The following is a 26,141-nucleotide window of genomic DNA, read 5'->3' on the forward strand; positions in this document are numbered from 1 at the left end:
AAATACAGCGTCCTGAAAATTGATGTTTCTCTTTTTGCTGAGTTTATTTCTTGAGGAACTTTTATTTTGACACCTTAATACATATCACTCAGTTAGCTTGCTGACAAAAATTGAAATTTGGTCAAATACAAGCTATTTTCACAGTGTAAAAATTTACAGCATACATAGAATGGTTACTGATATACATAAATATGACCAAAATGGCAAGTGCTAACAATTACCTGTACTTAGAAAAATGAACAAAACCTGTCATTCAGTACAGAAACTGAAATCTCCTCCGCCTTGTTGAAAGTTTAGGACTCCTCCCATCTTGGAAACTCGGGTATCAAAATGATCTCAGAGTTTCCCGTAATTACGACTTGAGGGGTCATTCATGTGCATCCTCCAAGTGGGAAACTTGTATTTATGATAAATCCGATAGCACGTGAAGGCAGCATTAATCACTGGAGTCTCATGGATTACTTCTGTATCCTTTTTGGGCCTTCTGAGTTCTAGTCACCATTCACTTGCATTGTATGGACTAACAGAGCTGAAATATTTTTTCAAAAAATCTTTGTGTTCAGTAGAAGAAAGAAGTATGGGTCAATATGGAAAAAAAAATATGGGTGTTTCCCAATCCAGGATGGGCATTGCTCAACTATCCAACAAAAGAAGGGAATTTTAATGTAGTAGGCAAATCCAGTAAAGCGGTTGAAAAATGCCCACAGAATGGGAAACACCTATTTTTGTCAGTGTTGCCAACTTAGCGACTTTGTCACTAGATTTAGCGACTTTTCAGACCCATTTAGCTACTTTTATTCAAAAAAGCGCCTAGCGACAAATCTAGCGACTTTTTGGACAACCCTTAGCTACCTTTTGTAGAAGAAAGTCGCCAGTACTGCCCCGCGAGCGCGTGGTCTTGCTTTCCTGCCCAGACTCGGAGGCACACCTCTCTCTGCGTCTACTCTGTTCAGTGAGACTGACAGAGAGAGAGGTGAGCAGGTGAGAAGACGGAGCTGCACAATCAGTTGGCCGCACGGCAGCTGACATAGACGTGAATGAGCTGCACATATGCAAACAGCGTTGTCAAGGACCACTCACGAATCTGTATTGTTTGTTCAATTTTGTTTTAAATTTAAAGAGTTTAATTTGACCGTTTATTTTTATTCTTTTCACGCACTTAATCACAAGAGATTTTTAGACAGTTGTTCATTCCTGTTTCTGAACTCTCTGAATTCAGACACTTACTTAGACAATAAAATTATGAATTTTTGTAAATATGCACATAGTGGTTTGTTATGGCTGAGCGCTGTGTGAGAGAAAAGATAAGAAAGTTTCTGTCACTTCTAACTTTCTCTCTGAGTGACTGATAGATATAGAGAATTAATAGGGTATTACAGTATGTACTGTACGGTAAGCACAGAGAAGCAAACACATGTAAAGGGCGGACACTAATGCAAAATGCAAATGAGACGCGATGACGTCACGAATATGCTAATTAGCGTATGACGTCATCTAGCGACATTTAGCGACTTTTCTAGCAGGCTTTAGCTACTTTCCATTGAAACTAGTTGGCAACACTGATTTTTGTTCTGCACATTTGGAATGGCATGAGGGTGAGTAAATAATGAGAGAATTTTCATTTTTGGGTGGAATATCCCTTTAAATTGAAAGAGCTCAGTTGGTTGAACAAATAACTTACAGATCGATGCCTCCAAGTTTTCTGATTTGCTAACAGGCGCGGGCCTCTGTCAGATACTTTCTTGCGGTTTTAAAAAGATTAGTATGCCATTGCATACTTGGTGAGAGTTGTAACAGAGACACGTATTTCTTCGAAGGTGACACGATTAAATGCACTGAACCGTGTATTCAATATAAGTTCTGGGATTCCCCCTCATGTAACTCTTGTACACGTCTTCGTCTTTTTCTGTTTGGTTTATATACCTGGCACAAGGACCTGGAGGACTGACAGGCTCTTTATATTTCTGTTCTCCGCCCCCTCACCACATTTCGTACCGAGTTCAGTGTGTGACAGGTCGACAAGATGAAAGCTCAGTTCTGCTGCTTGGTGAGTGCTGCTGTTTTATTGTGTCTGTTTGGATGGTTGAGCACAACAGTAGCTGCTCCAGGACGAAACTCCACAGGTGAGAAGATCTTCTCTTTAGGCATGCCAAACAAATCTTAAAAGAATATGTACTGAATTCCTTTGGGTGGGTACTGTTCAAATCATTTAATCAATCCTAAAATATCCTGTTCGGATCATATAAGAAATAAACAAGATGCCACTAGATGAACAAAAATTCCCACAAGTCTTTTTGCCTAATTGTTTATTTGAACATTTGAATCATATGTACATGAATTAAAATAATGTTTTGGTACTGCACAGTTAAAGAAAATCATTAAAATCCTCAGACACCATTTTTTGATTTCACACTGGGGTATTTTATCCTATTTGTAATCATTAGTCATATTGGGAACTGTGTGTTTTAAAAGATCTAGTTTTTGTTATGTTGGAATCCTATACAAAATTCCGACTGGGATACGGTATTGGTTCCAAATTATCAGGGCTGTTTCTAGCAATAAGTGGTATAAGCGGGCGCTTAGGGACCCTGAGCCACCAGGGGGCCACACAAAGGAGCGAGTAAGACTAAGGCATCCGTTATGGCTCAATTAGGTAGGTAAAGGGGCCCCCCCTTGTGGCCCGAGACAGAAGGAAGATTGTGGGGGGCCTCCAAGTAGGATTTCGCTTAGGGCCCCCATATGCTCAGAAACGGCCCTGCAATTTATAATAGAAATGCCGGTAGGAATTTCGTACACTACTGTACCTATGCAGCCCAAAAAATCCACAATAGCAATGTACCTACAAAGTATGCAGTAGCATCAAAAAATGTATGTCTCTGCACATATAATTTAAACTCACAAATTAAAATTAGCCTTTTGTAGAAATCTAGTGCAAGGTTAACTTTGTACATTACTTCAAATTATGTTTATTATATAACAATTGTACATTAACAAATTGATCTGACATGACAAAGCAATATTCCATCCCACAGTAGGATGATTTTGCTACCCATAACGCTCAAATGTAAAACTGGAGTTATAATGCACACAAAAGGCTACATGACACAGGAGCGTATCTCTCTCTTTAGTGGTCAGTCACTGTCCGCGGAAGCTGACGGTTGTGCCGTCCAGTCGAGGATGTGTTTCTGATAAAGATTGTGCTGGAGAACACAAATGCTGTGTGTTCAGCTGTGGGGCTGTGTGTGTGCCACCTGCGTTCAGTGAGTTCAGTTCACACTCCAGTCTTTAAAAGTGTGCACCTTTCCTAAAAAAACATGCATATAAGCGAAAATAACACCCTCATCAAATCTATGAACCACTACTTTGATGCCACAGGTTTTCCAAAACGAATAAGATATTAAACTTCCAACGGTGTGGTTTCTCTGTCATGGGTTTGTTGTGTCACAGCAAAGCCAGGAGTGTGTCCACGCAGAACATTTGGAGCAGGCGTGTGTGCCGAGTACTGCGCCAATGATAGCGACTGCCCGAACAATGAGAAATGCTGCAGCAATGGGTGTGGACACGAATGTACGCCTCCATATACGGGTAGGAAACAACATTTTAGGGTGCTCATCACAACTCGGCATCTGAGTCCACTTTATTTCATCTCCATTTGTTATATTATAGGTTATATACCTCTATTATCTGCTTAGCTGTTGTGTATTGTTTGTGTTATGTCTGTTCTCTTGCTGTTTTGAATATCATGTTGGTCAGCATCCTCATTGTGTTTTAGTATATTTTGTCCCAAGTGCTAATGGGTAAATTGGGCCACTTTTCGACATGGAAACGAATGTAAAAGTGGTCCAATTGACCTGAATCAACCCTATGAGTAAAACCTATTACTATTCATGCTTTGGTGGTACTTTGTGATGAAGATCAACGCAGTTGAAAGAACAAGCTTATTTTCTATCCATGCAGTGAAACCCGGTCGATGTGCCCAACCGAAAGGAACACCAATGTGTGCGGAATACTGTTACCATGATGGCCAGTGCCCTGCCGAACAGAAATGCTGCCCAACCACTTGTGGTCATGCATGCAGTGAGCCATGCTGACTTAACCACCATATAAAGGCATGAGTGAAATTGATCTTTTACCTTTTTTATCCATAGAACCTGTTTGTAAGCACCAAATAAATCTTGTTGTTTTGGTACACCATGTTTCGTTGGTTTCCAACTAAAAGAGTATGAAATTGCTTTATTGAAGTGTTGGTATTTTTGGTATGCCAGTGTATGCTTGGCTGTTCTCTTCTCACATAACTCATTGGCAGCAGTGCTTAGGAATGTAAAAGCCTCCCCTCCCTATGAACCAAACATGTGCAGAGTTCGTCTTGTAATGAAAGAGACCTCTGTTTCCATTCTCTCCATGCGCTCGGCAGCAAAAGGGTCAAGCCAACTTTAAGCAAAAACATAGTGACGCAAAAGCCCCACCAAAGTGCTAAGCTGTGAAAATAAAATAGTTGAAGAATGTGGGATAATACAAAACTGATGAAAGAACAGTCACATGTACAATAAGGACAGGCTCAGTGCAAAAATGAACAGTATTTGTGTTGAACCAGGGATCTCTAAGCTTCTGGGAACATGTGCAGACATTGAATTCTGTCGGAAGGAAAAAAAAGAGCAAAGTTTATTTTCTGTAGAAATTAACTAAGTGTTTTAGTTTGTTTCTGTAGTTTTTCTGTTTCAAATGCTTCGCAAGGACACTTAAGGCCCCGTCCACACTAATATATTTTCAGTTGAAAGCGCATTGATTTAGCTACGTTTACGCCTCTCATCCCCACTAAAACAGTGTTTTCCTCCAATGAAACCAGAGCATTTCGAAAATACTTTTGAAAACACTGCATACTTTGGAAAACGATGACGTTAGGAAAACTGAAAATGGTATTAGTGTGGACGTGGCCTTAGTGTCCTTGCGAAGCTTTTTAAACAAAAACAGATTAACAATAAATTTTTGGGTTAAAAACTCCATTTATAGTTTCCTAACATCATCATTTTCCAAAGTATTTGTTAATTGGAGAGAATTTTCGCAAGTCTTTTGGTGGAAGAAAACGTCATTCCAGTGTGGATGAGTGGCGTAAACTAAACAAAATCAATGCGTTTTCAACTGAAAATGTATTAGTGTGGACACTTATCCTAATCCTTTTTGTAGTTTCCTAACGTCATCATTTTCAAAAGTATGCAGCAAAGGAGATAATTTTTTTGAAACTTTTCACTGTAGTGTGAATGAAAAGTGTAAATGTAACTAAATCAGTGCGTTTTTAACCGAAATCTTTTTAGTGTGGACACTATTCCTAATCCTTTTTTGTTTGTAAACTTGATTGGAAAATGATGAGGTTAGGAAACTGACAAAGTCTGCAGTAATGGAGAGACCGTTTTCGAAACACCCCAGTTTCGGTGGAGGAAAATGTTGTTCTAGTGTGGTTGAAAGATGTAAATGGAACAAAATCAATGCATGGCCCGAAATTGTGATTGTAATATTATTAATTTTGAGATCCATAGCCCTTAACAGTTGGTTAAATGCAGTTTCAAACTGTGGCTTTTTCTCAATTACTGATTTTATGCAGATTTGTGCAATACGTACTTTTTGTACTTATATCAGCAGGTTGGGACACAGATAGCTAAATTGGTGATACTATAATCTGATTTGATCAAGTGTGGTACTCTAAAAGTTAAGAACTACTTATCATATACTTGTTTACGCAAATTACTGGCATCTGTGTATTACACTAGCTACACATCACGGTCATGAAACACAAACTATAGTTGTACAGTCAGGCAAAGGTTTGTTCGCATAATTCAACCCGACTGGCAGGGCTGAGAGGGACAACGGCTGCTAAATAGTTTAGCAAAACCCTCAAAAAAAAAAAAAATGCTGCACTAGGAACTCAAGTACAAACTGTTCTTAGCTAAAATTATTGGTTTCCATTCAGTTTATTACAGGAAAATTAACCAGAGTAATTTGAATAGAATAGCATCCAGCCTAGTGGTCATTATGTGGTCAACCCACAGCCAACTGTGCAAAACTAAGAAAAACCCCATTGAAAAACAGAGCAATTTTTCAAAACAAATCTATTTAAATATCAGTGCATTACAGCTTGTGGAAAATATTTGCCACATTCTTAGACTCATTTCCATTTTAAGTAGTTTTGTTGTAGTGTCTTAGCTTCCAAGGCTTGGTCACACTCACAAAGTATGGTGTAAAGTGAGATGATTTAACATCACGCTTTGCCATTTAGATTTCTCCCAGATGCCCAGATTATGCAGAAGCAAACTTAATGCATTGTCAGCAATTAGTTTAAGAAACGTTCAACTGACTGCAAGCCATGGTTTTCTAAAAACAGCATAGATGAAAAATCCCTTAGCTGATGTGACTGAAAACAAACCAACAAAAGCATGTATTAAAAAAAAAAAAAAAAAAAAAAAAAAAGCTAGTCCATCTGTCTTGGTAGGAAGCTCATTTGTTCCAATTGTTAAGCCATTCAGACATCAAGTCATTTGGCTTCAAGTCCTTCTATGGCCAAAAAGCATCTTAAATCTTCAGTAGCTGCTGTGTTAGAGTCGCAATTCTCACAGCCACCTAATATGGACGTTTCAGGCCTCAGTAATGTTCTTGGCTGTTCTTAGGTCAGCAGCGGTACTCCCCTTATGCGACGAATGAAGTTGGCCAATCGCTTTGCCAGCGGTGGGCTCGGTTCATCTACTTGAAATGTGCGGGTCAGTAAGTTGTAAAAGGAGCCGTAACCCACCGCGACCACCGTGCAGGTGAGGCAGATCACGTTGTAGGGCATGCTGAAATCAGGTGTGGGTAGATTTACCAGCAGGGGTTCGGTATACACTCGCATGAAGTAACTGGACTCCTCTTTGACTGGGAAGCTGGGAATCAGAGAGGGAAAGTTACGAAGAGCAAGAAATTATGCATTTTTGTTTAGTAGTAACACTACGGCCAACTCATACTTACAAACTGCTAAACAATGGTTGTTGTTGTGTGAAGTTGGTGTCCATTGCGACCACACTTGGCACAAGGGCGCTTACCACAGAGGATCTGTAATAACATTTATAAAACATATTTCAGAAGTAGAGTCAGAAATAAGGCAAATAAAGGTATATTATTTTTTTTCTTTTTCCTTTTTTAACATCAACCTGCACAGGATGACAATCATTTAGCCATCTTGGCTAAATCTGGCACAATTACATTGACATGGTGTTTATTAATGTGTATCGTCCCTGATTAAATACATAAATACAAAACACAAGTCCTGAAAAATAGTTGCTACATGGTAAATGTTTTACAGCAAAAGTCGACGAAAAGTCTTACCCAACATAGAAGCCATGGTTGGGATCAGGGGTGTATTCAGTCCATTTAAGCAGGGCCCTCTCAAACTGTACAGTGACCTCTGTCATAGAGTGAGGGGGTAACTGGATCAGCATCTCCAGCAGATGAGGACGCTGGCGGTCTTTAGAGGGCTGGTAGTGAATGTAGCCTTCAAAAGGAGAAACCACCAAAGTTAGAGAAAAAGGTCTACAGAGTCTATATTAAGTGCTCCCAAGCACAAACCACTAAATCACAAGGGGGTGGTTGCACCAGCTGTGCGCAAGTTCAAACTTAGCCTAGTTGTGGCGTAAATGGGCACTAAGTCACAATTTACACACTACTAAATATTTGAGCACTGCACCATTAAACTTAGGTAGGATGTAACCCTACGTATAAACTAAATATTTACGGCAGCCTCCGACCAGAAGTAACTGATGGAATAAAAAAGCAGACTCATTTAATGACATCAATGAGCTCATGTTTTGCATGACAGGCTTCAATCATTTCAACATACATTATGATGTTGGCATTTACACTCGTTTACATTTACATTCTTATTTCAAAATAAGAGTCCCTGGTTTGTTTCGGGCTTGTTTATACGTAAAAGTCCAGCGTTATGCACTGACTCAAAAATGTTTTGGTTATTAATGGGATTTTGGTTGCACAATACTACATAACTACATCTGGGACTTTATTCATTTTGGACTCTTTGTCTGTGCCCATCATAGTAAGGAAAGAATAAGATTTTTTTACATTTTATAAATAGATTTTAAAAAACTATCGGCCAAATAATTGGTTATCAGCCTTTCCCACTATCTTAGTTATCAATATCAACAAAATCCACGATCGGTCGACCTCTAATGTTTACTCACTGGGCTTGTTATCACGGAGTTTGCTGGTGACTTCCAGGGTGTGAATGTATAGTCGCAGGTACCAGGGCACTGAATCCAGCAGCAGTACTGGAAAAGCTCGATATGGGTGATTATTATAGATGACTGTGTGGATTTCCCCTGTCTGTAGCCCAAACCCGGCCACATAGCGCTCTGCATGCAGCAGCGGGCGCAGCATATCACCTGAAACATAGAGAGACCACAAAAGATGTTTGTGAATGATTGGTCTAGTAATGTGTATAAAAAAATCAATATAAGGAAGTGTTTATTTTCCAAATAAAAACCAAGCACATCCTCAGTGATACCATGTAATCATGTAACTAGCTCAAGCAATTTTACCTAGATATTTTTAGAAAAGAACAAACACTCTTTCCGAACCAGTAGTCTTAAACATTTATGAGACAATTATTACTGTAAATTGATTCAGCACTGTTTTAAATTATATGGCCACAAATCAGAATAAAGACAGATTTGGGACAGTAAACACTGTGCCTCAGATGGACTCTCCTGATCTCAGCTTTTTCTTTAATTCATTTATTCATTCATACCGCTGTTTCCTTTCCAGCGCAGTAGGAGATTGAGTGAACGTAACTGCCCAAACGTCTCTGCTTTGGTAAGGTCATATACTGAATATGTTCTGCGATCTCCCAGCACCACCGCTTGGCTGAGGAGAGGAGTGGCAGGGCTCAGCTCAAACAGCTCCCCCTGTTGAACAACACCATAAAACTTAACATGCAATGTACAGGTAGTGGGTGACTGATATGAGTTTTTTAATAGCCAATGCCAATATGTAGAGAGCAGGGTGGTGGATGACAAATATAATGCTGATATTTAATACAATTTAATGAAAGCAATTAAGATATACACAAAACATTTACTTTACATATTGTTTCCTCAAAATTAAAACATTTAAAATATCACCACTATCCATTAACAAGGCTGTCATTAGCTTTTGGAACTGACAAATGGCTAAGTAGGTACAATTTAAAAATGGTTAAATATCACTGATAAATCAGCCTGGTTGATATATCTTTAAATGTAAATTATTGTAAAAAAGACAAAACAGACTTTCACAGTATTGTCTGAGAATTACAAAAAGCTAGTGGACCGTTCCGTCTCCCATTAATTAAAAGTATTTCTGGTTGTTTTGTTTTTTCACCTCAGGGTTGTCTGTTATATCCACATAGACTTTACTAGAGGAAGCAAGAGGACATGCCTCCGTCAGGGTTCGAGAGAACATCTTAAACAGGGACCATTCTGTGAAAAGATGGAGATACTAATTAAACGTGCACTCTGTAATTTTTGCAGGTGTCATGTTGGACTTACACTGACCCCTAGGGGCCTGGATGCAGCATAATTTAAATGCAATAGTTTTCAGTAACAGATGCCAGTTTTTTTTTGGGGGGGATTTTTCCTCTTTTTCTCCCAATTTGGAATGCCCAATTCCCAATGTGCTTTTAAGTCCTCGTGGTCACGTAGTGATTCGCCTCTGTCTGGGTGGCGGAGGACGAATCCCAGTTGCCTCCGCGTCTGAGACCATCAACCCGTGCATCTTATCACGTGGCTTGTTGAGTGCGTTGCCATGGAGACATAGCGCGTGTGGAGGCTTCACGCCATCCACCGCGGCAACCACGCTTAACTCACCAAGCGCCCCACCGAGAACGAACCACAATATAGCGACCACGAGGAGTATACCCCATGTGACTCTCCCTCCCCAGCAACCGGGTTGCTTAGGAGACCTGGCTGGAGTCACTCGAACTAGCGAGCTAGCGAACTCCAGGGGTGGTAGCCAGCGTATTGTACCACTGAGCTACCCAACAGGGCGCCTACTGAGATTAATCAAGTAGCATTCAACTGGTCATGTGATTCTAACATGAGGGGACCCTCTCCATGTAGAATAAAACAGCTTTTATAAGGTTTCTGATATGAATGGAGTCTTCATCTCACACGAGCGCTCATGTTTTTATACATATGTTTCAAAATTACAATTCATTTCTTAAGGAGTACAACTTTTTTTAAAAAAGGTAAAAATTACTGAGTGCACCTTTAATATACAATAGGGTTGGGAGTAGCCTTGCATCAATATTATTAAAGGCGAGTACTTCTTTGCAATTAGTTCCACCAATCAGAACTGCAAAAATAATAACTGTTTATAAACAACCTAAAGAGTCCAACCTAAACTCAAACCACTGGTTGAGCTGTAAATTGATGCTCAAACAAACCAAGCAACATTTTGAAAGCTCCACAGAGTTTACTCTCTATGTTGCTCACCCTTTTTCCCTTGGCCTGAAGTGTAGAGATCAAACACCACATTGAGAGTTTGTCTCAGCTCCCATGCTGTATTAGTGCACAGCGCATCCTGAAAGGGAAAATATCTGGAAGACTTATTATCAGAATGCAAAGAATGTTTTTCCACCCAATGTATATTTTAAAAAGTGTTTTAAAAGAACCTCACTTGACAGACAGGTCTAATGTGAACCGCCTGAGAGTGGAAACTGCTGTGAAACAGCTTCTCTGACTTCATCAGCACGGCCAGACCTGCCTACAGGAAAAACAACGGTATAAATTTATGCTTGTAATGCCTCGCATAAAATAGCCATCTATTAAATCAGAAGTAATGTTGAGTACCTTAGAACCACAAGGGAGAAGCTTCTTCCAGGGGGTCAGATTCTCAGTGCATACGATTTCACGGGGCAATGTTGCATATCGCAAAAATCGGTGATCTGTAGCTGCATCATTAAGGATACAGAGATAGCGGTAGAGTCAATAATTCATTTCATCAAAAAAAATTACTGTCCACAGAGCTATTTGGGTACATTTAAATAAAGATATGCAGCTAAGCAACGGATAATGTAAAAGTCAGTTTGTCATTATGCCAAAATACACCCAAACAGGATGATCAAGACTTGTATCACCCTGAAGAGGTTTATTTTGCAATAATGCCACTTAGCAACAAAGTAAATAAATGAACATGAAATATTAATTTTGAACTGAAATGATTTTATTAAGGGAGACTAATGAAACTAGTACATGTATATAGGTTGCCTTATACAGTTTAGTGGTCATAAAATGGAAATACTTGACCACAGAATGCCTCGATTGACCAATCAGAATCAAGTATTCCACAGTGACGTGTAATATTCTCCTAGAATTGATAACAACTGGCATCGAGATGACCTGACAGGGTCTTACCATTTCTCAGCCCCAGTGGTTTAAAAGACGCACTGGGCTGTCCTGTGTTGGTTGAATCAATGAAGTTCAGAGACGCACAGAAGATTCCAGAGAGCACATTGGAAAGCTCTTTCCAGTTTCCATCCACACTGAGAATTAAAGAAGACAGTGGAGTGTTGCTTCTGTATGGTGTTCATTTAATGTTGATATAAACTACATATTTAAATGAAGTTTAAAAAATGTTCTGCAAAAATGAATGATCAAAGAATGGTATAACCCCTCTCACTCAGTGACTGTATGATGGAACCACACCCAAAGCTCTGCTCCAGGTGGAGAGGGGATGAAGGGCTGCCCCCACTGCATGGTTCTCCAGAAGCCCTGGGTGAAGGAGATGTGCAGCTCCTGCACGGAAAACTTGGAGAGCACTTGGCCGAGGGATTTAGGGAAGAGCCGGTAATGGGAAACTGCAGACAAAAATGTTTTGAAGGCCAATTGATGAAAATAAAATGTTACAATTTTTATACTCTGCAGGTCTAATCCTTGCTTTACCAATCAAAGAACAACCCTTTACTTCTATTGCAATCATAACATAATTTGCAAAGTGTATAGTATGATTTATAGTCTGTTTATAGGGATAGTTCACCCAAAAATGAAAATTCTCTCATCATTTACTCACCCTCATGCTGTCCCAAATGTGAATGACTTCCTTTCTTCTGCTGAATACAAACAAAGATTTTTAGAAAAATATCTCAACCTGTTAGGTCCTCCTAAAGTGAATGGGAAAAAAATGATGAAGCTCCAAAATTACATAAAGGCAGCATAGAAGTAATCCATACGACTACAGTTGCTAAATCCATATCTTCAGAAGCAATGTGATAGGTGTGGGTGAGAAACTGATCAATATCCTTTTTCCAGTATCCAATATCCAAATATCCAATATCCAAAGTCCTTTTTTACTACAAATCTCCAGTTTCACATTCTTCGTGCATACTGCCACCAGCTGGGTAGGGAAGAGAATTTATAGTACAAATGACTTAAATATTGATCTGTTTCTCACCCACAGCTATCATATTACTTCTGAAGACATGGATTTAACCACTGGAGTCTTATAAATTACTTTTATGCTGCCTTTATGTCCTTTTTGGAGATTCAAAGTTCTGGTCACCATTCACTTGCATTGTATGGACCAACAGAGCTGAAATATTCTTCTAAAAATCTCCATTTCAGTTCAGCAAATGAAAGACAATCATACACATCTGGGATGTCATGATAGTGAGTAAACGATGATTAAATTGTCATTGTAGGGTGAACAATCCTGTTTATAGTCCATTTATGTCTATTCATTTCATGCACTATGGTTGATGATTAGCAGTGATTTAGCACTTACAGTTGAAAGTTTGGACTTGATTGAAAATGTGTTTCTTATGGTCTTACAAATCTAAAAGGCTAGTGCTTAAATGCTTAAAATTAGTTTTATAGACAAATATAAATTGTGCCTTTGTGCAAATATGTAATAAAACATTAATTCCATTTAATTGAACCAAAAAGTTAAGGAAAAGCAGCCACCAAGTGCCCAGCATTGGAGAACTCCAGTACCTTTTAAAAGTGCACTCAAAAAATAAAAAAATATATACATCAAAAATTTTACTCCAAAATAAATGAATAGTAATTTTGAAAAATATCTATAAAATCATGATCACTCACATGAGATGAAGACTCCAGTCATATCAGTGACCTTATAAAAGCTGTTTTATTTTACATGGAGAGGGTCCCCTCATGGGGGCAGCCATGTTATGATCACATGACCAGTTGAATACTACTTGGTTAATCTCAGTAATCACCCTGTTATTGCAGGGCTCCAGACAACTAAAATAGTCACAAATGTGACCAAAAACAATAGACCTTTTTCACACTCCGGGTTTTGGAACGCGGAAGTAAACGTTTGCAGGGTAAACATCGACAGCATTGAATGGGAGATCACAGCAAATATTATTTTCAATTACCCCTTTGCTCCAAGACCAAAAGAAAAAATCCACTGTTACATTTGATTGACTTTCCAGAAGAAAGAAAAAATAGGGAGCGGTGGATTAAGACAGTAAAATGGGAGAAGATGCCAAATTTACTGTCCACCTCGCAGCTGTGGTAATTAATTTTTTAAAACTAATTCCAGGGTAATTGTAAAAGACTTGAAGTAGGGAGGGAAAGGAGGACACAGGGAACTGGATTCTTCAGTATACTTAGAGGGCTTTTCAGCACAACACTCTTTAGCTTTAATTAGTACAGTCTCTTTCAGACCGGTAGCGCTCTCTCTCTCTTGTCACGGTCCCTTTTATACCACTGTCCCAAATCTTACTGCAATTGGAAACAGGTGTTAGTCATTATCTGGCTCAGGTGTATGCACCCTTACCGCTTTCTCTCCGGACAAATGCTCGACCACATCCTCACCGCCACAGTAATATAACACAAAGCATAATGTTATAAATTTACACTAAATATTTAAAAAACGTATAATATAAAAAATTGCGAGATTACGCTGCTAAATAAGGCAGAAACGCATCATCACAGTCTGTGAAAAGGTCTTGCGACCATTATTTAACATCTAGTCGCCATTGGCGACAGTCGGGTTGTGTGCGTTCATATGCGGTTTCGTCAGATATCATCTTGAGTTATTGAATACATCTTTAGAGCATGCACTACCAGTGTGTCTGGCGCCGCTTTTCACCCGTTCTCTTTCTGACGAGCTCGCTACACCGCATGCAACAACAAACCCAGCGCAAGAGAGTCGTGAACAAATGACTCTTTTGAACCGAGTCTTTTTCATGAATCACCCGAAAAGAACTGAGGGTTTGAACTCAGGAGCTCAGGTTAGCAGTTCGAATCAGATTCACTTTCTCAGCGAATCATCCGTCAGTGTGTTCACAACTGGGAGCACAGACATTTCAAAATAAGAGTCCCATATGTATTTCAGACTTCTTTATAATTAAAAGTCCCATATTGTGCGCCACTTTTTTTCTTCTGGTAATTATTGATTAGGATTGGAGTAGCACAATAAACTGCATCTGGGATTTCATTCAGTTTGCACTCTTGAAGTCTCTGTGTCTGGACCATCCGGTAACAGGAAAGAAAGACTAAGGCAGTATTTTAAAACAATTAAAATTGTATATATAGGGGGCCTGGGTAACTCAGCGAGTATTGACGCTGACTACCACCCCTGGAGTCGCGAGTTCGAATCCAGGGTGTGCTAAGTGACTCCAGCCAGGTGTCCAAAGCAACCAAATTGGCCTGGTTGCTAGGGAGGGTAGAGTCACAATGGGTAACCTTTTCGTGGTCACGATTAGTGGTTCTCGCTCTCAATGGGGCGTGGTAATTTGTGTGTGGATCGTGGAGAGTAGCATGAGTCTCCACATGCTGTGAGTCTCCACGGTGTCATGCACAACGAGCCACGTGATAAGATGCGTGGATTGATGGTCTCAGAAGTGAAGGCAACTGAGACTTGTCCTCCACCACCCGGATTGAGGTGAGTAACCGCACCACCATGAGGACCTACTAAGAAGTGGGAATTGGGCATTCCAAATTGGGAGAATTTATATATATATATATATATATATATATATATATATATATATATATATATATTAAGCTTTTGACACTTAGGACAATTGAGGGACTTGTACACAACTATTACTCAAGGTGCAAACATTCATTGATGCTCAAGAAGACAACACACTACTATATGCATACTGTACTTTCTGTAAATATCTGTAATGTAGATTCTGAAGAGCAGTAATCTTTTATGTCTTATATTTGTATAAATTATGAAAGGGGTGTGAACATTTATGAGACAAAAGGGAATTCAAACTTATGTTTATTAAACCTCCGATGAATGTGTTATCAGCTGTCTTCCTTCTGCTTTCTATCTTGTTTCTGAACAACAATCTAAATCGAGCAATTCTGTGATTTGGAAACTAAAAACAGCCATTTGACTCCTTAATGTTTCAGTTTAGGAGCCAATGGCTCCCAAGTCATTTTTTTAGTCTGGAGCCCTGTCTTGGACATTTTAACTCATGGATTAAATTAATCATAACTGGCTGTGAATAGTGAATTTCTAAAATGACAGTAGTAACTGAAAACTATTGCATTTGAATGATGATGCATCCACACCACAAGGTGTAAGTCCAAGACGACATATTCAAAAGATTACTGAGTGCAGCTTTACTGAGTGCAACTGAGTTTCAGCTGGCAGCTGTTATCAAGCTAAGGGTGGCTATTTTGTAGAGGTTGAATAAAAGATCGTTTTGGTTTAGTTAACATTTTTCCCACACTTCCATTTGTGTGTTTTAATAGTTATGATAAATACTATTATTCTAAAGTGTGAAAAAAGTAGGCTAATGATCATGAATGAAAAGGTGTGTCCAAATTTAGACTGGTAGTCTGCAAATATATATACACTGTGTGTTAAAAATCTATCCACATAATCTATGCAGCTGCAGCTACTGTAGATGGTTTCTAACAGGACGATGCTCACCCACCTTTCTTTCCCTCTCGCAAAAAATCAGTGTCCCACAGTGTACGGAACTGAAAGCTGGCATAGATGTCTCCGGAGTGCAGGGGCCGGATCACCATCTCCTCCTGAAACTGATCTTTCGCCGGTGCTGGTGTGAAGGATTGGCTGTGTTTCGAGGCATCGCCTCTGTCCATCTCAACATCAGTCGACTGCCATTGCCTTTCATTCTGATCATCGGCATTAACCTCTCGCAACGCGCCTGCAACGCTCTCTTCTGCTTCTGTATTATCACTTATCTTTTCAAAAGTATCACAGCTACAGGGTCGAGCTAGAAAGCATGACAAAATCAAAGTAAATACAAAACACAAACCGCACCTGTGCGCTGCCATTTTTGCTCCTGCACTGCTTCACTTTCTGCAACACTTCCTGCATGTGGCGGATTCGGCCAATGAGAAACGGGCATGACAAAATATGACCAATAGGAGAACACGATCGAAATCTGTTTATGGTAATATTTTCCGCTTCACAATAAATGCAAACTGTACAGCATAACAAGACAGTTATTAATCTAAAGTACTTTTATTTAATTCTGTGCAAAAAGACAAATGACACTTCAGGCAAAACAGTCTTTATTATTATTCACGTACTGCTGCTAAAAAGTAATAACTGTCATCAGTCATCATCATCATCTCACTGTAATTACACGACTCTGCCTGTGGTGGCGCTGTTTACTGCCATTAGGGATGCTGGACCAAAATCTGGACAAAATAAATGAATTAATTTTACGATGTAATGTGAGGAGAAAAAAAACAAACAAACAAAAAAAAACACCTGGGGGTGAAAGCCATTAGTAGACATCTTGTTAATCAGAACTGATGCGCACCTGTCAGTGGCCCATTGTGGAAAGATAAAGGTGGCATCTTTGCACACACAAAAATCCCGGCGCTCATGATGACAGACACATTCAGTCAGTCTCCTTCCCTCACACACACACACACACACACACACACACACACACACACACACACACACACACTGACTGTAACATTCACCATGCTTGCTGCTCGATGCTCTTAGACCGAGACGCATCCACCTCACCGTCGGGTCTGAAAGGGATTTCAATATTGTATTCATCGGTCCGTCTCTTTATCCTCATGGCTTCATCGGATGGAATAGATAAATGTGTTCTGCACAGAGGCAGATCTCAAAGTGACCCGAACATCCTCAGCGAGACTGGCATTGATCTTGAGCACAGCGCAGGTAAGATGATGCATTAATTGTCTAGAGATGCCATTAGAAGAAACGCCGGTGCTTGAAACATTAGCTTTTCGCTTTAATGTGCAATGGTGGTACAAGTGGCTCTATATCACTACTATTAGCCTTTAGTTGCATTTAATGTTGAGAAACGGACTGCACGGTTGAGATCAATCAAACTGCGCCGCATTTGATTCTTTTGATGGATACGTTGAAATTCATCGGGGCACAACAGTAGACTGGTGGTCTGCTGATCTGTATTGTTATAGTATTAATAAAGAGAGAGAAGGAAAATGCACACTAGACCCTGTACAGATTCTGTGCCAACTGCATGTGGCTTATGGCACAATTCAAAATGAGCAGACACAAAGATGTTATTTTTCATTCAGGGTGGATAAGCTCATTTGTCTCACGTTCAACAGAAACATAACGTGTCTGAATGAGCATATGACACAGGTTTGCCATTGAAGACTTCATGAAATGCGTTTTTGCTGCTTTGGCAACATAGGCTGGCATGTTTGCGATTATGTGCCGATGGCCTTCATTCCGCACTGAGACTGCGCATCCACTGCCTGCTGCCTGTTCAAGAGCGGGTCAATGGTGGCCTCAGCAGCACCTTCTTGTGATAGGAAGAAACAGATATAGATGTTTCCTTGATGATCAACAAAAAGCACATTTCATCCATAGAGTATTTGGTGTGATCTGAATTGCTTTTGTGTTTCGTTGTCATTATAGTATGGGTGAATCTCAATATGACATGTCAAGAACATGTTTAATCTCAAAATCAAAAGAGTAAAATAGTTTATTATATATAATTATGCAGAATTATAACAAAATGAGGCTTAATTCTTGAACTTTTTTTGTGACATCATTTTCATGGGATTTAAAGGAATAGTTCTCTCATCATCATTTTCTCACCCTCATGTCATCCCAGATGTGTATGACTGTCTTTCTTCTGCAGAACACAAATTAAGATTTTTAGATGAATATTTCAGATCTGAATGTCTATACAATGCAAGTGAATGGTGACCAGAACTTTGAAGCTCCAAAAAGCACATAAACACAGCATAAAAGTAATCCATATGACTCCAGTGATTTAATACATGTCTTCTGAAGTGATATGATAGGTGTGGGTGAGAAACAGATCAATATTTAAGTCCTTGTTTACTTTAAATCTCCACCTTTGACCAGCCCCAACCAGTTGGTGACTGAATGTGAAATTGAAAGTCACTTCCATACCAGAATGTGGAAGTGAAGTGTAGATTTATAATAAAAAAAGGACTTAAATATTTATCTGTTTCTCACCCACACCTCTCATATCACTTCTGAAGACTTAAAACACTGGAGTCATATGAATTACTTTTATGCTGATTTTATTTTATTCACTTGCATTGTGAGGACCAACAGAAATGAAATATTCTTTAAAAAATCTTAATTTGTGTTCTGCAGAAGAAAGAAAGTCATACACATCTGGGATGACATGAGGGTGAGAAAATGATGAAAGAATTTTCATTTCTGGGTGAACTACTCCTTTAAGCACTTCCTCATTGCCTTTACCATAATGTACAAAAATATAATTCTCATTACTGTAGTACGAATAAAATAATTATATATATTATTAAAATCATAAGGTATTTAAACATTATGGTATTTGTATTTGTTGCTGCTGTAATGGGATATTTTTGGTTTTATTATTTTCACCTAAAATCCTCCTTTTCCTGTTGAGTTGAATTTAAAAATATATTATTTCCTTTCTTATGGATGTATTGATTGATTTTTTTTCTTACATGTTCTTTTTGGGCCGATTTATACTGTATTTGTTTTTGGAGATAATATTATGGATCTAATTTCTTTGTGCAAAATATAATTTCTTTTTTTTTTTTCTTATGATTTTGGGCTGAAATGTGAATTTACCCGTAAGAGAGATTTACTGTGAGATTTACCCATATATTCTATTAAGCTTTGGTTGTGATGCTTCAGTGACCAGCAGCCTTTTGCTTTGAATGAGGCATTCATGATCCCATGTGTCATAATGGACTGGAAATAATACACAATAATCAAGCACTAAAAAGATAATAATATAAATAAATCAAGATAAAGAGAAAATGGTAATTTTTTAATCTGAAAGTTCTATTTGTGATGAAGACCATTTCTATGAATCTTCCTCTGTGTCACTTTGTGTTAGAGGTGATGATTTATTCTATAGGGACCTCCGTTTCATCATGGCTGTGCGACCAATCAATGATGAGTGCAAGTGTCATGTTAACCTTTCCTTTTTTTAGTGATGAAAAGATCACATTCAATGTGACATGTGCAGGCACCACTACTACACTTCTACTATGCCAATGAGAGACCAGGGTATCAGACTATTTCGACAAGATACTGTTAAGAGCAGGTATTTTAGGCCTTTTTATACATAGGAGATACATTTTTTTTAAGATGAATCATGGGCAGAGACTTAAAAACATTTAATGAATTATTGTTGCATGAAAACGTCTGTATTACAGGAGTGCAGGGAAGACCTATGAAGTTAAGAATGAGTTGCAAGCTAAGAAAGAGATGAGAGAGAGAGAGAGAGAGAGAGAGAGAGAGAGAGAGAGAGAGCGTAATGGAGTGAGTCTGGCAGGGTTTACAAATGATTTCTGGTACTGATCGACTAGAGCCAGTGGTAGGTATGGTGGGTGATGCATCAACGTTCTCCTGAGTTCCACATTCATTAATTAAATGCCTGAACTAAATGTGGCCTTTCTCTCTTTTGCACATCACGCCTGGAGAAGACTGCTGCATCACAATTTAAGAACTTGAAAATTCTCACTGCTCACAGATGTCTGTTAACACACTGGATGGTGTTGATGCTGTTTCTGCACGTTGATTCTCCAGAAGAATGTCCCATCCATATCTGTTCTTTGAAGTGGATGTCATGCATCAATGGGTTAATTGGTCAACTAATTTGTCTATACTGCTAACATACAATATAATTCACAATGTACACTCATAGCTCTCAGAATTGAGCAAACCTTATATGCCAAACTGCCTTCAGTGTCTGAATAAGAAAGCCGGAAGATATTTGTAATCATGAATGAGATTTGATCTTTAGAAATAGATTTGTGGTGCTGTCCTTCAGGTTTTCACCATAACACAGTGTAGCAACAAAGTTCATTACAATAACTGTTGATTTAGGCTTAAATTGGGATCTACAGTGTGATGCACCACATGCCCCAGTCACTTCACACCTCTTTGCACATTTAAACTGTCTTCTCAGTTTGCATGACATTCTTGCCCCTGATAAAATGAATGAAAATGAACCCTTTTGTTTTGCAAGTCTTTACTTACCAAAATAAATAGAGTATTTGGGTGTGTATGCAAGGGATCACATCACTGGTTGTGTTTAAATAGCACAAACAAGTTGTATTTATGCCTTTTGAATGAAGCGGTAACACTTTACAACAATAATGTTCCATTCGTTAACATTAGTTAATGTATTAGGTATCATGAACTAAAAATGAATAATATATTGAAACAGCATTTGTTTTTTATGAATGTTAGTTAGCAAAAACACAATTATTCATGTTAGTTCATGGTGCATACTAATGTTAACGTATACAACTTTTAATTTAAAAAAATGTATAACCAAGATTAATTAATGCATGCTGTAAAAGGATTGTTAATAGTTAGTTTATGTTAACTAATGTAGTTATCTAATTTAACAAATGGAACCTTATTGCAGAGTGTTACCAGATGAAGCAATGTGCAATACTGTTTCAAAAATAAAATAAGAAAAAAATGTTCTTAATAACTATGCAGTTGTTTAAAATCTCAGTCTCTTCCTATTACTAAGCTATATTCATAACACACAGCATTGCACTGGGGTTAGTGCAAAGGCCATCTTTCCGAGGTCGGCTATGACTCATCAGCTTCTCTTGTACTGGCTGATGCGAGCACTTGTTCACCAAGCTCTGTGTAGTGCCAAACATAGTGATGAAAATGGTCTGGCCCAGAAATATACTTGATATTTCTGCTTTCATTCTTCTGCGTCTTTGGTAGGATGTCTGTAAATGTCATTTTTTAGATTGTGACTACTTATTATGAAGCTGGTGGCCAGCTTGTAAGTTTAAAGGGTGGAATTCTTCTGCTTTTAGTTTTCTCTAGCTTCGAAGGGCAGTAGCAGTGTTTCAGTAAAGCTTCTTTCATTGTTGGCTAACAAATCGAAGAAAAAAAAATCGATTCGACCAACCCCATTCTGCCGAGATACTGACAAGCACCATCTCCCATCAGACATTTTTGCATCAATTCAAATGTATTTACCTTTTCCTGTGGCGCTACTGATAGCGTGTTGCACTAGCAGCCTCTGAGACACAGGTTCTGATCTCATTGGAACTAGAAAGTAACCACATTCAGATAATCAATGATGAGCGAGATACAGAGGTTACATTTTCCCACTAGGATTACATTTTTACTTTGCTGATGGTCAGGGTTGGCGTTTGTGTTAGGGGCTATACAAGTGTAACATTTATTCATTCATTAACAACTAAAAATACAGCTCGCTTTTGGCGGCGCTTTGTGGAAATTTCACATGGAAACTGGAGCACACATGTGCCAATATGTTCAACAACACTTCCAGCCTCGGCCACTGGGGGCAGTGGTTCGAACTTTGGAAAGCACAGACCGATTTCAGCAAGAACTTTCGACACACTGTAGCAAAATTCACAGTGAAATCAGTCTGCTTTTATATCAAGAGGTTTCAAGAAATGTTCCAGTGAATATCGAATTAATTGTAGCAGGTAAGAAGAAAACACAAGCTCAAACTTTAAGCCTTGTCTCAAATTTGTTGAAAGATTTTGATCATTACAGCTATATTTTTACATTGCTTACCTGTTTCCCACCCTGGAAATTGTGCCTGTTGTGTTATGTTTTTGACAGTGCACTAAATGTTTTATGGCAGGATCATACCACACAGCAATAAAAGTATTAGATAATTAAGAAGTTTGATAGGAAAGTGCATAAGTTTTATACCAAAAAGTATTTGAAAGGTGGACAAATGTAAAAAAAAAAATATATAAAAATATATATATATATATATATATTTTTTTTTGTAAAGTTTTATGATGGCATGAACTACAATCCCATGAAGCTTTGCGAATGATATAATCAAATTAATAATGCCGGAGGAAAAAAACTATTGATTTAAAGTTATTGATTCTAAGTATAGAAACAATATATTTTAAGTTTATTGCAAAATATTAAGACACAGCCTATACAAATATACAAGTTGTTTGAGAATGTAGGGAGAACGACTTGATTGCATCATTCATAGTGTATTATGGGAGTGGGTGGTCACTGCAGAGCACTTTTGGTGTGCTTTGTTTGCCGCAAATCTCTGATTGGTGGATTGTCACCCTTCAGGGTCATGGGTACTGTACTTCTTTACCAGACACTGCGCTATTAAACATGATTTTTAAAAATGTTGAAATAATTCAAACTAATGCTGTCAACAGAAGCATATACTGTACCACTGATTAACAACAATGCTCATGGTAGGTCTATCTTTAAAGGTTTATAAGTTATTGTTATTGTGCAAAATGATTTTTACTTCCGGAACTTGACTGTTGTGCTCTATGGACAAGTTGGTGCCTTTCCATGCAAAAGTCTGTGCCACAATGGTTGGGTGTTGCTTGCTTTGTGGTTTGCTAGGGTGTTCTATGTGTTTGCTAGGTGGTTGCTAACAGACACTAGTCAAAAGAGCTGCCCCAAATCTCTATGATGTTTTCATCTCTAGATTTGTCTCAGTCCCGTCTTTTCAGTGTGAGTCAATTATTTTTTTTGGTTTCGTTTATTTCCTGCTTTATCATTCATCATTCAAAAATCATAGGTATGATATCTTAGTAAAGTATAATAGTACACCTTCTTTTAATACTTAGAGGCAGATCATCTCACACAAGGTCAAGCACTCAGCCTTTTAAAGTATACTCACTTTGACCATGAACAAATAGGAAAGAATCTGATGCATGCACACTATGACTGTTTTATTATACTTATTTAGTACAATCAACTCCATGTGTATGCAACGAAGATGCGCATAGACGAGGACTGTCAGCATGTCGAGAAATCTGGGCCGGATGCGGACAGTTTGCGCAGACTGTGCAGATGACGAAATTTGCCTACACGCATACTGTGTGCGATCCAATCTGGAATGCGATTAAACCAAGTGTGCTAAGTATAAGCAATGCTTGCCTTAGACAAACAACCACAGTGTGGTTACATTTCTCTCACGCATATGTCAATGCTTCCGATAATTCCTCTGCCTTTACAGAAATCCTTTTGGTGCCATTCCAACTTGAAATTGTCTTTCCTCAATGCAGACTATGGCATATGCACAGCATAGTGTTCAAGAGGAGACAAGACCTGACCTTATCAACCACAGTTCACTGGCTCCAGCTCTCCTCAGGCGCGAAAACCGAACACAGCACAGGACACTGTCTCACTGCTGTCCGGCAGGAAGCGGAGGAGCCGCTGCCGGTTGCCAGAGGGCGGAGGAGCCGCTACTGTCCGCCAAGGGCCGGGGGAGCTCATTGCCGTCCGCCGGGAGGCAGAGCAGCTACTGACGTCTGCCGGGAGGCGTAGGAGCTCGCTGCTGTCTGCCAGGAGGCGAGGTCCAGTGCCATCGCCCGGCGTTGCAGAGGACCACTGCCCAGCTGGCCGAGGACCGAATGGCGGCATGGTTGGGGGCCGGAATGTTTTTTTTTTCTCTCTCTCTCCTCTCTCTCTTTCTCTGTCTCTCCCCCCAACTCTTTCCCTGTCCCCTCTCCCTCCCCTCGAATCTCCCAATGTCCAGAGAGGCGGGGAAGACCTGCTGGCAGAAGTACGGCCGGAAGGGCAACACCTCCCCTCCAGGAAGGTAGGGGAGGGGAGTATTTCAAGCTGGAGGTTTCCCCAGCTTGAATAGGGATGTGGAGGAGTGTGACGAGGAGGAGGCCATGGCCGGGCCGTGAAGGTGCGCACCCAGCGCTGAATCAGCTGGGAGAGGGATAAAGAGGAGCCGGGGATGCCAGTGAGAGAGAGAGAGAGAGAGACACGTGCCTGTGTGTGTGCCATTATGTTTCAGTTTATCATTTATTTGTAGAGTTAAAGTTCTGTTGATTGTTCACTCCGGTTCTCGATTCCTCATTGGTAGGGAAGGCAGAGTCTGCCACAATGTCTGAGACAAAAAGTTTAATATTTGGGAGTTTGTGTGTGTGAGCAGGAATGCAAGGAAGCAGAACTGTTTAATTTGTACAAAACTGAGATATCACAGCAGGATCACAGTCAGTCATAGTTTGATTACTGCTGCGGCAGTCCTCGAATTAGCTCGACTGATTCAGTCATGAGAATATCCAACTTTTTTAAAGAGGGTGAGAGCAGGACATGAGGCCTTTGCAGGTGAATAAAGGGGTCATCACAAATCCTTCTCTAGTGTATTGCACAGTCAACAGCTTTGAGAGTCTTGGCTCTGCTTGTAGTGAGTTTTGCTGAGTGTTTGGGAGAGGAAATTTAGTTAATATTGAATGGGAAATGAGGAATGCTCACCCTCAGCATACCAGAACCATCTGAAATATTTTAGAAAGCTTATTTATCATTCATAAGCTCAAGCATAACTGCAGTGGATGGAGGTGTTGCTCCGCTGAGCCAGGGTTTATTGTGCCATCTGCGAGACAATGAATTTCAGAACTGCCCGACGAGACAAAGTTACCTAAATGTCTGTTTGTGTTAAATGGTAAGTGAACCATGAGTGTAATGCAGTTTAAAGGCAATAGGATGGAGTCAGGGGAGGGATAGAGAAAGAGAGAGATTGAGTGGGAGTGAGAAAAGGGGAGGTGGAAAAAAAGCAATGAAGATACACAGAAAGGTGAAAATGGCTTTAAAGTGACTCACCAGAGAGTCAATGTAGAATCTTTAAAGAGCAAAGATATTTCTAGTGAGATTCACTGCAAACACTGGGGAATATTTCTATTCTAAACCATTCCTAATATACCCACATCAGAATCAGAACCATTCTTTTTACATTTGTGATACGTTTATCACTGCGTCATTCTGTGATTCTTTAATGGAGACACTCTATATATATTCTTTGCACTCTATTGACAGCATCTTTCACACATAGAAAATGACTCCAACTCTTCCTTCAGTTCATAAAAATGAACAAAAACTTTTGGGACATTGACAAATAAGACTGTCCGAGATGATAAAAACGAGAAATCTTTTTAAAAAGTAGTTTAAAACACATGTATCCTGCTCATTAAAATGTAATCTTTGTGTCCTTGTTAGTTTCATAGATTTTTGAAAAACATTTATAACATTTTCTACAAAAAAATGTATTGACTTTGAGTGACTTAAAATTCATATTATATATACACTATATTGCCAAAAGTATTCGCTCACCCATCCAAATGATTGAATTCAGGTGTTCCAATCACTTCCATGGCCACAGGTGTATAAAATGAAGCACCTAGGCATGCAGACTGCTTCTACAAACATTTGTGAAAGAATGGGCCGCTCTCAGGAGCTCAGTGAATTCCAGCGTGGTACTGTGATAGGATGCCACCTGTGCAACAAGTCCAGTCGTGAAATTTCCTCGCTACTAAATATTCCACAGTCAACTGTCAGTGGTATTATAACAAAGTGGAAGCGATTGGGAATGACAGCAACTCAGCCACGAAGTGGTAGGCCACGTAAAATGACAGAGCGGGGTCAGCAGATGCTGAGGCGCATAGTGCGCAGAGGTCGCCAACTTTCTGCAGAGTCAATCGCTACAGACCTCCAAAGTTCAAGTGGCCTTCAGATTAGCTCAAGAACAGTGCGTAGAGAGCTTCATGGAATGGGTTTCCATGGCCGAGTAGCTGCATCCAAGCCATACACCACCAAGTGCAATGCAAAGCGTCAGATACAGTGGTGTAAAGCACGCCGCCACTGGACTCTAGAGCAGTGGAGACGCATTCTCT

The 26,141-nt window shown here is 39.4% G+C and overlaps 3 protein-coding genes across 5 annotated transcripts in view; 2 read left to right on the forward strand and 1 right to left on the reverse strand.

Annotated features, from left to right (window-relative positions):
• Positions 1-1,458: 1,458 nt before the first annotated feature.
• Positions 1,459-4,189, forward strand: LOC127419274 (WAP four-disulfide core domain protein 2-like). 3 transcript variants are annotated; one of them, XM_051660550.1, is made up of 5 exons: positions 1,459-1,595; positions 2,005-2,123; positions 3,129-3,260; positions 3,448-3,585; positions 3,958-4,189. In XM_051660550.1, the coding sequence occupies exons 2-5, from the start codon at positions 2,024-2,026 to the stop codon at positions 4,089-4,091; spliced, it is 504 nt and encodes a 167-aa protein (XP_051516510.1). In that variant the 5' UTR covers positions 1,459-1,595; positions 2,005-2,023; the 3' UTR covers positions 4,092-4,189. The 3 variants fall into 3 exon arrangements, with proteins under 3 accessions (XP_051516510.1, XP_051516509.1, XP_051516508.1); XM_051660549.1 differs by having other exon boundaries at positions 1,466-1,595; positions 1,934-2,123; XM_051660548.1 differs by lacking the exon at positions 1,459-1,595 and having other exon boundaries at positions 1,646-2,123.
• A 789-nt stretch (positions 4,190-4,978) lies between these two features.
• LOC127419272 (GPI transamidase component PIG-T-like) lies at positions 4,979-16,395 on the reverse strand. The gene is made up of 12 exons (XM_051660545.1): positions 15,938-16,395; positions 11,695-11,872; positions 11,430-11,557; positions 10,866-10,966; positions 10,693-10,779; positions 10,509-10,596; positions 9,397-9,494; positions 8,786-8,942; positions 8,220-8,420; positions 7,351-7,516; positions 6,994-7,077; positions 4,979-6,908 (listed from the first exon to the last, which is right to left on the reverse strand). The coding sequence occupies exons 1-12, from the start codon at positions 16,299-16,301 to the stop codon at positions 6,656-6,658; spliced, it is 1,905 nt and encodes a 634-aa protein (XP_051516505.1). The 5' UTR covers positions 16,302-16,395; the 3' UTR covers positions 4,979-6,655.
• Positions 16,396-16,585: 190 nt separating this feature from the next.
• The window catches only part of LOC127419273 (phosphatase and actin regulator 3-like), a 50,010-nt gene continuing 40,454 nt past the window's right edge, over positions 16,586-26,141 (forward strand). Inside the window, exon 1 of the mRNA XM_051660546.1 lies at positions 16,586-17,172. Coding sequence (XP_051516506.1) covers positions 16,980-17,172 — 193 coding nt within the window. The 5' untranslated portion in view covers positions 16,586-16,979. The remainder of the gene's footprint in view (positions 17,173-26,141) is intronic.

Source organism: Myxocyprinus asiaticus, chromosome 28, assembly GCF_019703515.2.
Source record: "Myxocyprinus asiaticus isolate MX2 ecotype Aquarium Trade chromosome 28, UBuf_Myxa_2, whole genome shotgun sequence".
NCBI lineage: Eukaryota > Metazoa > Chordata > Actinopteri > Cypriniformes > Catostomidae > Myxocyprinus > Myxocyprinus asiaticus.